Consider the following 15839-nt stretch of genomic DNA (forward strand, 5'->3'; position numbering starts at 1 on the left):
TGACTAATACCCAGAGAAACAATGAAAGGGTGAGCATAACACCAAGAAAAAGTGATAGAAACTAAGTGCATGTTTTCCAATTGCATTACTATTATTGAGATTTCTTCTCCACAGAAGTATTCTAAATATTCTTTGGTTTTCTTCTTAATAATTAGATCTTTGACTTTTGAATTAGACTGTTAAGATATCAGTTGTGCTAACAATAATTTTTTGGCTTGATATATACCTATAAGGTATGCTGCTTTGCCCATAAACAAGATTTTGGGCACAACACCAGCTATTGCAATGATCCATACTGTGTATGCCTACACACACATATATGTATATATAGTATGCACAGATACATATATATATACACACACATTTCTCTATGTATATCCATTCCATTAGCAGAATCCCACCCCGATCAGGCAGTGAGGAAGAACAGGATCAGACCACCCATACCATCCATATTTGCATGAGTGCTTTGTGTTTTCTGTCCGAGTATAGCTGTTTGTATGTATATTTAGGTATGCACAGATATATATTTGTGTACTGTGTTCTACTGGATTCAGCAAACCCTCACACTTTTCTCTAAGGCCTTGCATGAGGGATTCACTGTGTCCTTACCTTGATATAAGAGACAGCAGGTTTTGGCAGCATCTGAGAGCTTATCAGACCAGTTGAGAACAATCTCTTCAGGGCAAATATGGCCAATGTTACTCTCATTACTGGTTTACTATTTATTTCAGTTCACCTTCCTTTGCTGTCTCTTCTCTCAACAGCCCCAGAGCATGGATAGGTGAACAGTAAACAAAAACGGAACAAAATCTCTTATCACCTTGTAAGATGGTATCAGCACCTGCACTGGCTGGGATGGAGTTAACTCTTCTCATAGCAGCTTGCATGGTGCTGTGTTTTAGATCTGTAACTAAAGAGTGTCAGTAACACACAAGGTAGTCATATGGTATAGAATGACCCTGTCAGTCATTTGGATCAAACTCCTTTGGGCAGTTTGGGTCAGCATCCCAGTTGAGTCCTCTCCCAACCTCCTGCCCACCCCAGCCTACTCCATGGCAGGACAAGGTGAGAAACAGTGAAGGCCTTGCATGACTTTGTTTTTTCCTCAGTTTATAAGCAGAGTTGTCAAGGACCTGGAACAAAGGGGCAAGTAAGCGTGGGGCAAAGCAGTCCCTAGGCCCTGAGAAACCGCTCACTGACCCGGAAAACCCTTCCTTCTGTATGCCCTTCGGGAAAGCAGGACACTCATTTCTGAGCTCAGACCCTCACCAACACGCTCTGGAGTTCACTCCTGAAGCCACCTCCAAGAGCTTGTCCAGAATAGCCACGGAAACAGCAGGCTGGGAAGGCTGCTCTGCAGACCTTGTGGCTCCTCATCCTCGCTCAACAAACGTGTCCACAGGCCGGCTCTGTAACAGCCTCTCCCCCCGACATGCTCTCAGTCCTCCACCTCCCCTCCCGAGAAGCAAGGCCAGGTTTCCACTGCCAGGCCACGGCCACCACCTCTGTACTTCTGCCTGAGGAAGAAATGCTTCCGAGCCCTCCGCCGCCTGGTTGATGGGCTACCTTATCTATTTGCTTGGCTTAAAATAGGAAAACATTTTGCAGAGCTTTCAAAAAAACCCTCTCTGTCCAACCTCCTCAGCGAGGCGGAGACCCCAACCCCTTCTCAGGCCACTCCCCCCGCCGCTCCCTCCAATCAGGAGGCCGCAGCCGTGCACATACACACCCCCCGGAAACCGCGTGACCGGCAGCGCCGTCCTCCGCTCCCGTGCGCACGCGCGCCAGGCCGGCGCATGCGCGACGCTGCTGCGGGGTTGTTTGAGTACAACGCAGAGCCAGCCGGGTGCGGGCTGGACCGCGACAGGAGATGTCGGTGGAGCCGGTGAGGCCGGAGCCGGCGGACGACAGCGGTAGGTGCCCATTTCTCTGGTAGGGACCCAACGGGGCTCCGAGCGGGCGGGGGCCGAGGGGCGCGAAAAACCGGGGCGGGGGGGGGGGGAGGAGGAGGAGGAGGAGGAGGAGGAGGAGGAGGAGGAGGAGATAGGGATGGGGGGAGGGAGGGAGGGAGGGAGGGAGGGAGGGAGGGAGAGCTCACCTCTATCCAGGGCGGGTGGGCGGGGCCTGGGCGTGCGCATGCGCACTGCTTGGCGCACAGGCACATCTGCGGTTGTGTCAGGTGTTCTGGCAATCGCACTAATACCGTCTTTTTCTGCCTTCAGAGTCGGATGTCTTTGAAATTGTTCTCCCGATCACTGTCTTTGTGCTGAGCGATGATGATTTTCTCCAAGATGACGCTGAGGACCAAGTAGTGTCGGTTCCCAAGTTGAAGAAGGAGGATGAGCAGGATGTTAACTTAAACAATAGCGTTTTTCTAGAAAGTAATGTGATGCCTTCAAATGACAGTAATGGTTTAAGCATCTGTGAAGAAAACAAGACTGCTTCAAATAAGGATAATAATATGAAATACTCTGAAGAAAAATGTGTTGCTGAGAGTGTGTGTAACAGATCAAAATCATCTTTAAGTGATTGGTGCGATACAGGCACAGATAAGTACAGTCAGAATTATGTGTTGCCTACATCGTCTTGCAAAACAGAGCTTACAGAGATAAATGAAAGCAGTGACAGAAGAGAATGTGATGGCGATGACGGCTTTCAGAAGATTCCTCCTCCTCTCTCCTCTGCTGTCAATGAGGGTAGAGATGAGATCATCAAGACAAGCAGACAGGTGATGTTGGCAGCGATATCCAAACATGAAGAGGAACTTGTGAGCGTTGCAAGTGTTCTTTCTGATGGCAGTCAAGAAAAACAACCAGAAATCCACAAAGAGATGGAGACAGTTGTTGAAATAGAAGGTAAATCATTCATAAGACTACTGCAAGAGTTTTAAGAAATCTGGTAAATCTTATGTTTTTGAAATAGGTAGGAAAGTCTATAAGAAGAATGCCAAACCCATTTATTTTAGAGTAAGCATTTCAACATAGATTAATATCATGTGCAGCAGAAAGAGAATATTGGCTAGAGTGTCCTTAGTTCTTCCACAGAGTCCTGTGAATAGTAGTGAAACTACAATAAGTTGGGACTGTTTCATTCTGCTGCAGTTTGCAAAAGGGCGGCCTTTCGTGAGGGAAAAAGATCTGAAATTGGAGGAAAAAAAAAAGGCAAAAAGAGCATCATACTTGTCAGAATGGAGCCCTGGCAGAGTTCGGTGACAGTACTTTCATAGGAATTCTGGCATAAAGCTGTTTCATTAAAATCTGTAGGGGCTGCTGGATTGTCCTGTGAAATTCAGAGCTTTGAGTGAGATCAGGAAGTGGGAAGGAGGAGACTGCTAACTAGGATTTCTTCTCTTAAAACATTATTTCAGTGTTGTGAGGGGAAAGCATGGAGAGTGACATTAGGAAAGAAGTGGAGACAGGAAAATATTAAGGAAACGAAAGGAGTGAAGAGCAAGCAAGTTGTTAGACAATTCGGGATTATTACTACCAATTACTAATGAATGTTGGTGATTTTATGACCTGTCATGCATGTGACTTTTTATCCCACTGTAGATCCTGATTCTTCAAAGAATGGAGACAATGAAGCTAATAACAGAAACAGAAGCAAATCTGAAGATGAAACTCAGTGTTCGTTTTTGGAACATAGCTTGAAAGAAGAACCAAAATTTACCTATAATTGTTCTGCTCCGTTTCCTAATGGATGTTCTACTTCAGAAGAATTGCTAAAAGATGTAGGGAAACTGGAGATGTATGCTTCCACTTCTGGTGAATCAAATACTACTGGAGAGCATATTTATAAGACATTAACACCATTTCCTAAGAAAAGACGTCGGCAACAAAACGTTTTTTCTCCTCATTCAAGCCCAAAAGAATTGCAAGGCCAGCAAGAAGGTTTAGCATGGCTAAGCAATAGTGTGACCATCAAGCCTCTTTCTAAAGCATCTTGTTCTATAAATAAGCACGAAAGATTGAATTTGAAGTGCAAGTTTTGTTTTTCTGTGTATAAATGCAGTGCACATCTAAAGAAACATGTTTATTCTGCTCATAAAGATAAGAAAATACATAAATGCTGCTTTTGTAAAAGAACCTTTTTCTCTTCTGTCAACCTGAAGAATCACCTGAAATTTCATAAAATAAGTAAGTTGCAAAAGGCAAGAAAAAATAGAATGAATGCCAGAAAAGTTAGGCAGAGAAGATCTGAAGAAAGAAAATCTGAGACCAAGAAAAAAGAAAGTAAATATGAGAAATTTTTCATCAAAATTGAAAGGGACTTTACACCTCTGGGTGTGCCAGTTAGTTTTTCCTGCAAATATTGTTTCTTTTCTTCATCAAATCCTAGGATTTTTATTCATCACATGAAGGGACATAAAGAGAGACCACCTTACCAGTGTCCTCAGTGTGACTACTCCTGCGTTAGTTTATCCTACCTGATAAATCACATCTACTGGCATGCTGGGTACAAGCTGTACCAGTGCAGGTTTTGCACCTTTTTTTCATTATATTTTGCAAGCATGGTGAGGCATAGCTACATACACACCGGGGCTAAACCATATTCCTGTGAGTTCTGCCAGTCAGCGTTCACGAGCACCACTGGGTTAAAGAGACACAGGAGATTACATGCAGGCAAAGAAATGTGCCAAGGGCAGCAACTTGACTTCGTAAGTGGAAGAAAGAGAACTCGAAGACCTTTAAAGAATTACACATGTGATGAGTGTAACGTAGTGTTTTACACTAGAGGACATCTCAGCTTTCATAAGAAATTTCACGAACAGTTTAAGGCTACCGCTAATGGTTATGCGAATCAGAGCAATGAATATCACAAAGGCAAAATACACGAAGTTGGCAGTGATTCCCAGGATCATGTTTCTCTGTCTCCTGCTAGTAAAGAAAATGATTGTCTCAGTGGGGGAATGCTGGCTTCAGAAGTAGGCTTCAAGCAGGCAGGTGATGTGCGGGACAATAAGAAAATGTGCTCTCGAAAGAAATTCCCTGAAAACAGCCATGGAAGCAACAGCTTACCTATTATTGGGAATAGACCAGACATTCATCTGAATTCGTACAAACTGGACACTGTCATCTGCAAAGAGGAAGCTCTCTTCAACTCCAGGGCGTCTTGTTCACAAGCTCGGGATGATGATGCGTATCATAAATTTGTAGAAAACTTAAGGGATATGTGGCCTCCTAATTGGTCTACATTCAAAATGTACAAGTGCCAACACTGCAGTTATGCTACCACTGTTCATAGCGACTTTAAGCTGCACCTAAAAATACATACAGATGAAAGACCATTTGTGTATAAAGAATGTAATAAGACATTTAAAACATCAAACCATGTGCAGAAGCACAGCCTTACTCACGTAAAGAACAGATACGAGTTTGGCCATTGCTTCTATGTAGATAGCCATTCAGAGAATCTTGAATTGCATCATGAAATGCATGTAGGCATGTGTCCAGAAAGAGATTTTGGTTCCTTGGAAGGTTCAAACAGTGTCTGTTCCTTGCTTGGTTCGGAAGTCTGTGGAGTACAGCCAGATGTCCAGAGGGGCAAAGAAAATGATGTGCTAGCACAAAGTCAGCAACGATTCTATCAGTGTGCAGAGTGTGAGTACTCTACTTACATTTTAAGCAACCTTGAACTACATGTAAGAACTCACACGGGTGAGAAACCATACAGCTGCAGCGTTTGTCAGAAGAAGTTCCGTACTTCCAGTCACCTGAAAAGACACAGTATCACGCATTTTAACATAGAGCATCTCAAGTGCAGGAACTGTGACTATTCAACAAACAAATGGCTGTCTTTGAAACAGCATCTGGCTTCACACTCGTGTGGGGAAAGCTCATCTACTGGCTGTCTCTACGAGCAGAAGCAGCTGCCTGTCAAAACATACACGTGCGAAGAGTGTGGCTATTCAACGGCCCACAATGGAAACCTGAAGCCACACTTGAGAATTCATACAGGGGAAAAGCCATTCAAGTGCAGTCAGTGCGCTGTTGCTTTCCGCACATCCAGCCATCTGAAGCGCCATTCACTGACTCATTTAAAGTTGCGCTGCAGAAGGTGTAGGTTTTCCACGGCAGATAAACAGGCTTTCCAAAAGCATGTAAAAACACACAAAAAAAAGTACAAGTGTGGAAAGTGTAATGTGATGCTGCCTACCAAAAAACTTCTGGAAAAGCATAAGCGGCAACATAAGCTTGGAATATAAGCTTGGGAATTGCAAGCTGGCAGTTGGTTCTGGAGAGGTTTGCATGTTTTGAATTTGTTCATTGCTTTACATTCCCCTGCTGTCCCCAGAACGACGGCAGGTAATGGAGGCATCCAGTGTTTTGGGCCAGAGAATGAACCTGGTTTGGTCTAGGTTCTTCTGAGAGCTTCAGTTCTAGCACAGGCTGTGCTAAAAAAGATCTTAGAGGCACCTTTTCATGCCTGAGTAACTTTTTAATACCATGAGGTCAGTTATTATTTGGCCAATGTTCGTTAGTTTAAACAGTTATTTTGTGCCACTTTCTTGCAAAAAAATAATAAAAAAAGTCTTGTCTAACTGAAAGAATGTTGAAAAAAGAAGAGAGGGAAGTGCACGTTATATTGTATAGTAATAACTTTTCATTTAAAAATTGTCAGTGTGTTTGGAGGCTTAACACCACCTCCCATCTGCTGAAAAGTTGCATTCCCTGATCCCAGGTTCTCTGGCAATACCTGCAAGCGATTAAAAAAACCAACAAAAAAAACCCCTCACAAAATCACAGAAACAAAAGATTTGTGTCATCACTGGATAACTGGGATATGAACATGTTTTCTGTATGTGAGTATATCCAAAGGGTTTATTAGGCAGTTATCTTGTCTGTACTCTTGATAATTCTTTGAGTAGTCTGACAGAAATGGTTTTGTTGTCCTTAATCAGTTATTTTATGATACTGAAAACCCTTAATCTTCATTAATTTTATGTAAATGTCTAATATTAATCTAGTATGAAATGCCTTATCTTTTCTCAGGCTGGTAGTTACTGTGTTCTTTGTTTCTTAAAATGGACAATATCATGCTTTTCAAAGAATTTCTCTGTTAATTTAACCACTTGTTATTGCAACTACTACTTAGCTACATTGAAAACCTTAGCAGTATCTTGAACTGTAAAATATATTTTGTTAAAGAGCTTTACTGTGCATCGAAAATACCATGTATAAGGACCACTTGTGCCAAACAGCAGTTGTTACCTGGTATGGTGAAGACAGATGGATGTTTCTTCCACTTTATACTCAAATCTAGACAAATCTTTGCTTGTTTTATAGAGTTATATGCTGCTCGAAACTCTGTGTGGACATCACTGACTGTATGATGTTTGGTGGTATCGATAACAGCGGTGTTACTCTCTTGTGTGAGGAAAGACAACGGCAAAGGACTGGTGCTAACTGTCCCCTGATGTTCCAATTCAGTCCATGAAACAGCAGAGTAAAGCTATAGCTTAATTTAGAGAATGTAAACATGGAACTATGACTGTTTTTTACTGCTCTCAGATGTATGCTTTTCTTTATAAATATAGATAATATCTTGCAGGGGCTTTCTGGTAACGTAGGAGACAGGTTGGAAATGATTGCCCAGACAGGTGGTGGAGTCTCCTTCTTTGGAGATACTCAAAACCCGTCTGGCTCTGGGTGGCCCTGCTTGAGCAGGGGGTTGGACCAGACGACCTCCAGAGGTCCTGCAGCCGTTCTGTGATTCAGAACGCAATTTTCTAAGAGTGGATTGAAACTCATGAATAGATGCCATCAGCAAAGGTATTTAAGTGATCTAGTTCTTTGTAAAATCAGGCAAGTAAATATCTGTGACTGGTGGTGACAGATGTTTTTACTACAGGCAGGGAAGTTGCTGTTCTGGAATGAGTGATTCTGAGATTAGAGTGATTGAGCTAACCACCTGGTACAGTTGTGAGAAAGAAGAACTTTATCCTGATATGAATAAAGAAAAGCATTTCTGGGAAATATTAACACTGTTATAAAAGCTTGGAGGAATTTTTACCTCCGTTACTGCACAATTCTGATAATTTATTTGAAGAAAAATTAAAAAAAAAACAGGTACACCAGTGAAAAGAATTGTAAGCCTGTATATCAGATGAGTCTAGGAAAGCTAAATCTGAGAATAATTGTTTGAAAGTGTGGTGTACAATGATGAAGAAAGGAGCCCAGTTTAAGGGGGATAAATTATTGAAGGAAATGTTAAAAAGAGTTTGTAAACAGCATAAGTTTCTTTTAGTTTTAAGTAAGAACAACAGAAGACATTTTCAGATGGAGCTTGATGAATTTGTAAAAATAATTATTCCAGTTGGTTGCCTCTAATAAAAATAAAGTGTTTCACGACTCCTCAGGTTCCCCTCTGTTCCTTATGCAGTGCACTGCACTTTTTGGGGATTGGAAGTGATTCTCAGTCTACCAAGTCAGAGAAAGTTAAATGTAAAGGCATACTTGTTTTAAAATAAGGACATGGGCTGTTCTTGTGTTCCCCTGCTCCCCCCCCCCAGCTAAAAGTGTAATATTTTTTATTCTTGCAGAGTTTTAACAAGAAAGCCCTTTCTAAATCATACTATGAACTTTTCTATTTCAACCAAAAAATTTTGCTTAATTTTCTTTATAAACACATTGTGAATGTGGACAAAACCGTAAAATGTAACAGGAAATTGCACTAATGACAACTTCAGCAAACGTGTCATTTTATCTGCTGTTCCTCTACTAAATAAGTGAATAAAAAAGTTAAACACAGGGTGACGTACATGAATGTAGGTGAATCAGACCATGCTGCAATATGGTTAGCCACCAACTAGGTTTATCTACGACAGAAGGAAGGACCTATTTTTTTACTTTACTGTACATTACTTTATGCTACTACCTCCATTTCCATTTGGGCTACAGTAAACACACGCTTTTCTGCAAATTGAAAAAACAAACTGTAAGTGTAACATTGGTGAAATCTAATTTTGTTCTGCTCTCCCTTTCCCCCCATTGAGCTGGAGGGAGTTGGAGCGAGTCCAGAGGAGGCCATGAAGCTGATCAGAGGGCTGGAGCACCTCTCCTATGAGGACAGGCTGAGAGAGTTGGGGTTGTTCAGCCTGGAGAAGAGAAGGCTCCGGGGAGACCTTAGAGCACCTTCCAGTCCCTGCAGTGCCTACAGGAAAGCTGGGGAGGGACTGTTTATGAGGGAGTGTAGTGACAGGACAAGGAGTAATGGGTTTAAGCTAAAGGAGGGCAGATTTAGATTAGATGTTAGAAAGAAATTCTTTACTAAAGACTTTTTTTTTACTTTAACAGAATGATTATATGCATTTTGTTAGATAGTTTGAATAAAATGACCACTCTGATAAAGAAAAGGGGGGGTGGAACTAGATGATCTTTAGGGTCCCTTCCAACCCAAACCATTCTGTGATTCTATGATTTGTGTCCGTTGAGGAATTTGCCAGAATTAAACGAACTCTTTATCCCCTCAGAGCACGCCGATGCACCGTCTCCCGCACCTTCGCCTCTCATTACTTTGCACCTGCGCAGAACAGCCACCCCCCCCGCCCCTCTGCGCCTGCGCCAGCGGTGCCGCCCCTCCCCCGGCGGCAGTTCCCGTACCGCTTGTGCGCCTGCGCAGAGTGCGCCTTCACCGCGGAGGGCGCCTGCGCGGGGTCTCGACCGGCCCCGCTGAAGCGAGTGGCGTTTCCTTCCTTTCACAGCTTTTTCTCTGCAGGACTTCGACCCTTTTCGCCGCCAAGATGCCGCGGATTATGATTAAAGGCGGTGTGTGGCGGAACACCGAGGTAGGGCTCCGATCGCTGTAATCCCCCGCCACCCCAAGCGTTGGGGCCTCAGTCGCTGGGGGTGGGGGGGGTGGTGGGGGTGAGGGTTATTGGCCTGGCTAGTGCGCGTGCGCCGCTGGAGGGAGGTCGTGGTGCGCATGCGCAGGGGGTTCATGTACAGGGGTGTCTTGTAGCAGCGCGGAGGTGCGGGAAGATTGGGATCTTCTTGGGCCCTCTGTAGCAGGGGATGTGGAGGGTTAGGTGTCTGCAGGCCACTGTGGCTCTGGTGGGCTTGATTCCTCAGCAGCCTGGACCTTCCTCCTCGTTCCTTGCCCTAGAGGGCAGAGGTTAAATCAGTGTTATTTCTCTTGAAAGCTGCGTGTTGGGGAGGATAGGAAGCTCAGCCATGCGTTTGTCCTGTCCCTGTCTCCTGGAGAAACCGTCCCCAAAGCAGCTGGAGGGGATGTGTGAGCCGTGTTGTCCTTGGAGATGTCCCTTTTATAGACTGGAGTGTGTCTTATACTGCATAGGGAGGGTTCTTATTCTCTGGAGGTATAAGGGAGCTGCAATCTCTTGCCCTTGAAGACTCTTCCAAATGTGGAAATAGTGAAGATGGGTATGGGCTCTTCATCTGTAGCCTGAAATGTTTTGTACACAGAAGTCTATGTGCCATTCAAAAAAGAGCAAAAAACCATTTTTGTCATCACATGCTTTCAGAACTACAGGTGATTGTGAAAAGGAAAATAATAACACAAGAAATCAAGGACGTCAGTTTTATTAGATGGCATGTTAAAACAAAAGGAAGTACTTGAAACTTGAAAATCCAGTATTCTACCACTGTATCCGGTGAACACTAGGCATGTACATAGTTCTAAAAAGCAGTGAGAAAAATTAATGGAAGATAAATATACCGTGTGCTGGGAAATGTACTGTATGTGCTTTTAATCTCTTGTGATATATCAGCTAGGTGCCAGGAGGCAGCTAAATTGGAGGTTGGCAGAGGATAGGAAGAACCGCTGTGTGCTTACCCTGTTCTTATGGTCTTCCATAATTGACTGGTGACTGTTAAGAGAAACAGTAGTGGGTTAAATAGATCATTGTTTCACCCATTTTGGTGTACCAGAGGTGAAATAACTCTCCTTGGTGCTATTTTCTTGATGAACATTTTGATTTTTACATACAACATAAAAATTACAGAAAGTGAAACCAGTTACTATCAGGTCACTAGGAAAATGACAAATTACTTGCAAAAAAAAAAAAAAGCCTGCTAGTGTCATCAGTATGGCTACTGCATGCCATATAACACCAAATACATTTAAAAAAGAGGATTTATTTCCATTTTTCAGTGGAAATTACATGAATTGTTTTCTGTAGCAGCTCAAGCCAGAGTTCATCAGCAGCTTAAAGTTAAAGCTGCTGTGTGCCCTGAGAAGTGTCTGTGCCAGACAGAGTATCTGTCCTTGATGACGAGCGTCTGCACGGTACAGCTGAACAGATTCTGGACACAGCTACAAGTACTTACTGGATACAGAAGAGGAACATCTGTGGTTGACAAGGCTGCAAGAATAGCTTTGATGCATTTAAAATACCACTTTCTGACCTATGAGGAAACTAGAAATAATGAACCCGCTTATCTAGGAGGAGGAGGGGCTGATGGATGGATTGACAGACAGTTGATAGGACTTCTAGCTTTTGATCAAATCTCAGTGCACACTTTGAGGCATATGAACCACCTGGCTCCCAAGCTGAATCCATTAAATTTTATTTTTTTCCCCTCAGAAGTTTATAAGCTTTGGGATCAGCACTTTTGGATGTTACATTCTGAACATTAAAGTGATTTATATTAAGATTTACTTGTAAAAGAGAAACTTACAATAAAGTTCCTTTATTTTTGTGCTTTTTTTTTTTAACAGTATATTCCATTGATAGGTAAAGATTCTATTTGCATTAAAATATACAAAACCAAAAGAAGATATTTTTATTGTATTATTTAAAACAAGCCACCCAAAGTTGTCTATCAGTTCTGGTTTTTTCCCAAATGTTGTGTCATTACCAGATACACACTTCCCTATCTCTTTATTGCTGTCCTTCAAGGAAGACATACAGAACCTTTAAAACCTGTGCGTTAGAGAGCGTTGAAAGTAATCGTTTTGGAAGTTTTGTCAGGTCTGTGAATGGTCACAATGATCATCACATGTCTTTTTCATTTAATCTTCATTGATTTCATTGGCCTTTGAAATACAAATCCTTATTCATCTTGAGAATAAAATGTGGAAAAGAAGCAGCAGTGCTGTGCTGTTTCCACTGGGTCAGCCCATTAGATGAAATCCACTGTCTTCTCTCCTTGAGCTCAGACTTTCTGTTTTGCAAGTTCTTGTGATCCATAACAATATTTATTTATTTTTTTAAAGGATGAAATTCTCAAAGCAGCTGTGATGAAATATGGCAAAAACCAGTGGTCTCGTATTGCTTCTTTATTGCATAGAAAATCAGCAAAGCAGTGCAAAGCCAGATGGTAAGTTAGAAGTGCTATGTCTGGGAATGTGATATTCATAATTAGTGGGCATTTAGAAATAACCACAGATTAATTTATGTACACAGAGGACCAACAGTTTTAAGATTGCTTGATTTCTGCTATTGTGGATATTTTGAATTCCTGTTGCTTGAAAGTAATTGAACAAAAGTAACCAAATGTTCTCTTTGCCAATGTTAGCAAATGCAGGATCACTTAAAATTCTGTACATGATTTTTTATCCGTATGTGCACATTTTTAATCATTGAGTATTACCAAGGAAGTAATTTTTAATCAGTGAGTATTAGCAAGGAAGTAAAATTATAAGATACTAATCTCTCTTACAGATAATTTTGTAATTTTGCATAATGAGATTTTGGCTTGAGGATAAATGTTTAGAAATTGCAGTGTAGAATTTCATTTTATATATTAAAAAAAGCTTAAAACTGATGCAAATACATGCAGTATGAATCTATTTGACAATCACTTAAGTTCTCGAGTACTGAACTGTATGTATTTATTAGAATACTTCTGTATAAAGGTAACAGTACTGGCACAGTTGAAAATTATTAAGATAACTGGTGAAGGATCCAGACCAAACAAATCTACCATTTCTGATACCTTTGTTTGTTGCAATTTTTACTTTTCTTTTTCTGGATTAATTTTGTGACTCTCTACTTTGCCAGAATAGAGATGGGGAAAGGAGGAAGAGGCAATATCTGTATGAAAAGTGGGGGATAAATAATACATTTTAAAGCTCAAATACATGTGTCGTAAAAATACTCTGGAGTCACATCCTTTTGTACGGAAAAAACTTGTATGAAATTCGCATGAGAAGATTTTGAAATCTCATTGTGATGATTTGGGTGAACAGTGCTTTGAATTAATTCAAGACAAATCAATGGATAGCTTGGATCTGTCATCCTTAATTTTTTCCCTCTTTAACAGGTATGAATGGCTAGACCCGAGCATCAAGAAGACAGAATGGTCACGGGAAGAGGAGGAGAAACTGCTGCACCTGGCCAAGCTAATGCCAACCCAGTGGAGAACCATTGCTCCAATTATTGGGAGAACTGCTGCACAGTGTTTGGAACACTATGAATTTCTGCTGTGAGTTACTGTTTTGCTAGAGGTGCATACCGGGAAAATCTGCGGAGTTTGTTGTAGCAATGTGTCATTCCCTTCTCCCACGGTGCTGAAGTATGGTGGTTTCAAGTTGGCAGAGTCCTTTTGTAGGCAAATCCTTAAGGACTGTTTCTTTTCACTTGATGTGTCTAGCTTGAAAGAAGAAGCTTCTAGAACCTGGAGTGCAGGCTTGAATAGAGATAGGTGTATGTTTTCTTGCTTCTGGTCATTCTGGCTAGTGGAGCGTCTAGATTAATGCTTTTTATAGGCTTCCACTTCAGGTTTATTTGGGTATTTTTTGACTGGCTGATCAGCATGAGTGGGTGAGAAGCAGACAGACAGACATAAAACACATGCTGTTGAAATGGCTGAATGTGAAGCCGTCATCGCTGTATGCTGCAGAGGGTTTCTTTAGGCCATGAGAAGAGAAGGAAAATACTGTTCTCCCTTGTGAGCTTTCTTAATTCTGGTGCGATTGGTTGAATATAAAAGCTTGATGGGAAACTCAATTGTTCATTTTGTCACGCTGCTTGAATTCTCATCCTTACTGCTCAAGATTACCTGAGGAGAGTTCTCTACTATTAGCTTTGTCAATATTGTATTTTATGTCATATTTTGTTGTTTTAATGTAATACTATGTTGGCTTCTTTCTCTTGTCTGATCTAAGATTAGGTAACTGTATGGTGTTCCTGAATCTTTTCTGCAGTAAGTGTATATCAAGTTTAATGTATGGTACAAGTTTACTTTTTTTGATCAGTCCTTGGGGACATTTAAGGGATGGTTATTATGAGCCTGAGGGAAGTTGTGACATATGTACAATGTGTTTTTAGGGACAAAGCTGCTCAGAGAGACAACGAGGAAGAAACTGCTGATGATCCTCGGAAACTTAAGCCTGGAGAAATTGATCCAAATCCAGAAACCAAACCAGCCAGGCCAGATCCTATTGATATGGATGAAGGTAAGATAGGAGTTTGTTTACCATTTTTGATAGAAATCTGATCTCTTTTGTTTTTGTTTTTACACAGCCTCTGTACCCTGGGTTTCTTTTGTCTTTTCTTCATAGAATCATAGAATGGTTTGGATTGGAAGGGACCTCAAAGATCATCTAGTTCCAACCCCCCTGCCATAGGCAGGGACACCCTCCACTAGACCAGGGTGCCCAAAGCCCCATCCAGCCTGGCCTTGAACACTTTCAGGGAGGGGGCATCCACAACCTCTCTGGGCAACCTGTTCCAGTGTCTCATCACTCTAGAGATTAGGAAGAAATTCTTTACTGTTAATCTAAATCGACCCTCCTTCAGCTTAAACCCATTCCCCCTTGTCCTGTCACTACACTCCCTCATAGACAGTCCCTCACCATCTTTCCTGTAGGCCCCTTCAGGTACTGGAAGGCCACAATTAGATCTCCCCAGAGCCTTCTCTTCTCCAGGCTGAACAACCCCAACTCTCCCAGCCTGTCCTCATAGGAGAGGTGCTCCAGCCCTCTGATCGTTTTTTCTTACAGGTTTTGTTTTATTTCTGTATCCGGCTAGTCAGTTACAGTTTTCCGGTTTTCTTTTCCTTTTCTTGGTGTTTTCTGCCTTCTACGCTGTCTTCATCATCTCTTTACCATGACTGACTGCTCTTTGCTTTGACAACTACTCTGCAATTTGCATTCTTATTTCTGTATCTTCATCTTTTCCCATCAGCTCATATCTCCCAGTTGAATCCCTGCTGAAGCACAGGAGGACTACATGGCTTTTTTTCCTTTGCACATAGCAATGTTATGAACTAAAAAATGAACATTTTAAAAATTCCATGGATGGACCAAAAGTGCTTTTGAACAATCCCAGGTTCACTAATATAGCGCTCTTGGATCCGGATGTAAATGAAGTTAACAAGTTCTGTAATATAGTACTCTGATGCAGATGTAAATGAAATTAAAATTTGATTAGTGTGGTCAGTTTGCCTCTTTATGTGGATATTTTGATTTGCTCTGGGTGTTAGTTGAATTATTTTCAACATTAGGCATTTTTTTTCTTAAAGTCTTCATTTCATCTAGCCAGTGATTTAGAAAACGTGCTGGAGCGACTTAGAGAAAATGAGTTTAGCAATCATGCAGAATGCCTGTTAAAACATTGATTCATGCAGCTTTTACAGATTGCTTTCTGATCTTAATGTCACTTTTTCCCTTCTCCCATCTTTAAGTGCAAATTCATGGCTGTATTTATCTGTACTATTGTAGATGAACTTGAAATGCTGTCTGAAGCTAGAGCTCGTCTGGCTAATACACAGGGAAAGAAGGCCAAAAGAAAAGCAAGAGAGAAGCAGCTGGAAGAAGCTCGGTAAACTTACGCTTAGTTTCATATACTGGGACTGCTTTTTTTGGCTCTGGAGCATTTACAATGCATAATAAGGTCGGGCATAGCCTTAAGTCAGCGCAGAATCATTCTTGTT

The 15839-nt window shown here is 41.7% G+C and overlaps 2 protein-coding genes across 2 annotated transcripts in view; both read left to right on the plus strand.

Moving 5' to 3' along the window:
- Positions 1-1786: 1786 nt before the first annotated feature.
- LOC129205105 (zinc finger protein 493-like) lies at positions 1787-8346 on the plus strand. Its single transcript, XM_054822186.1, has 3 exons — positions 1787-1913; positions 2223-2855; positions 3552-8346. The coding sequence occupies exons 1-3, from the start codon at positions 1871-1873 to the stop codon at positions 6203-6205; spliced, it is 3330 nt and encodes a 1109-aa protein (XP_054678161.1). The 5' UTR covers positions 1787-1870; the 3' UTR covers positions 6206-8346.
- Positions 8347-9606: 1260 nt separating this feature from the next.
- CDC5L (cell division cycle 5 like) overlaps positions 9607-15839 on the plus strand; it is a 37475-nt gene continuing 31242 nt past the window's right edge. Inside the window, exons 1-5 of the mRNA XM_054821735.1 lie at positions 9607-9787; positions 12178-12281; positions 13227-13388; positions 14234-14361; positions 15628-15727. Of these exons, the coding sequence (XP_054677710.1) occupies positions 9743-9787; positions 12178-12281; positions 13227-13388; positions 14234-14361; positions 15628-15727 (539 nt within the window). The 5' untranslated portion in view covers positions 9607-9742. The remainder of the gene's footprint in view (positions 9788-12177; positions 12282-13226; positions 13389-14233; positions 14362-15627; positions 15728-15839) is intronic.

The sequence above is a fragment of the Grus americana genome, chromosome 3 (genome assembly GCF_028858705.1).
Source record: "Grus americana isolate bGruAme1 chromosome 3, bGruAme1.mat, whole genome shotgun sequence".
Taxonomy (NCBI): domain Eukaryota; kingdom Metazoa; phylum Chordata; class Aves; order Gruiformes; family Gruidae; genus Grus; species Grus americana.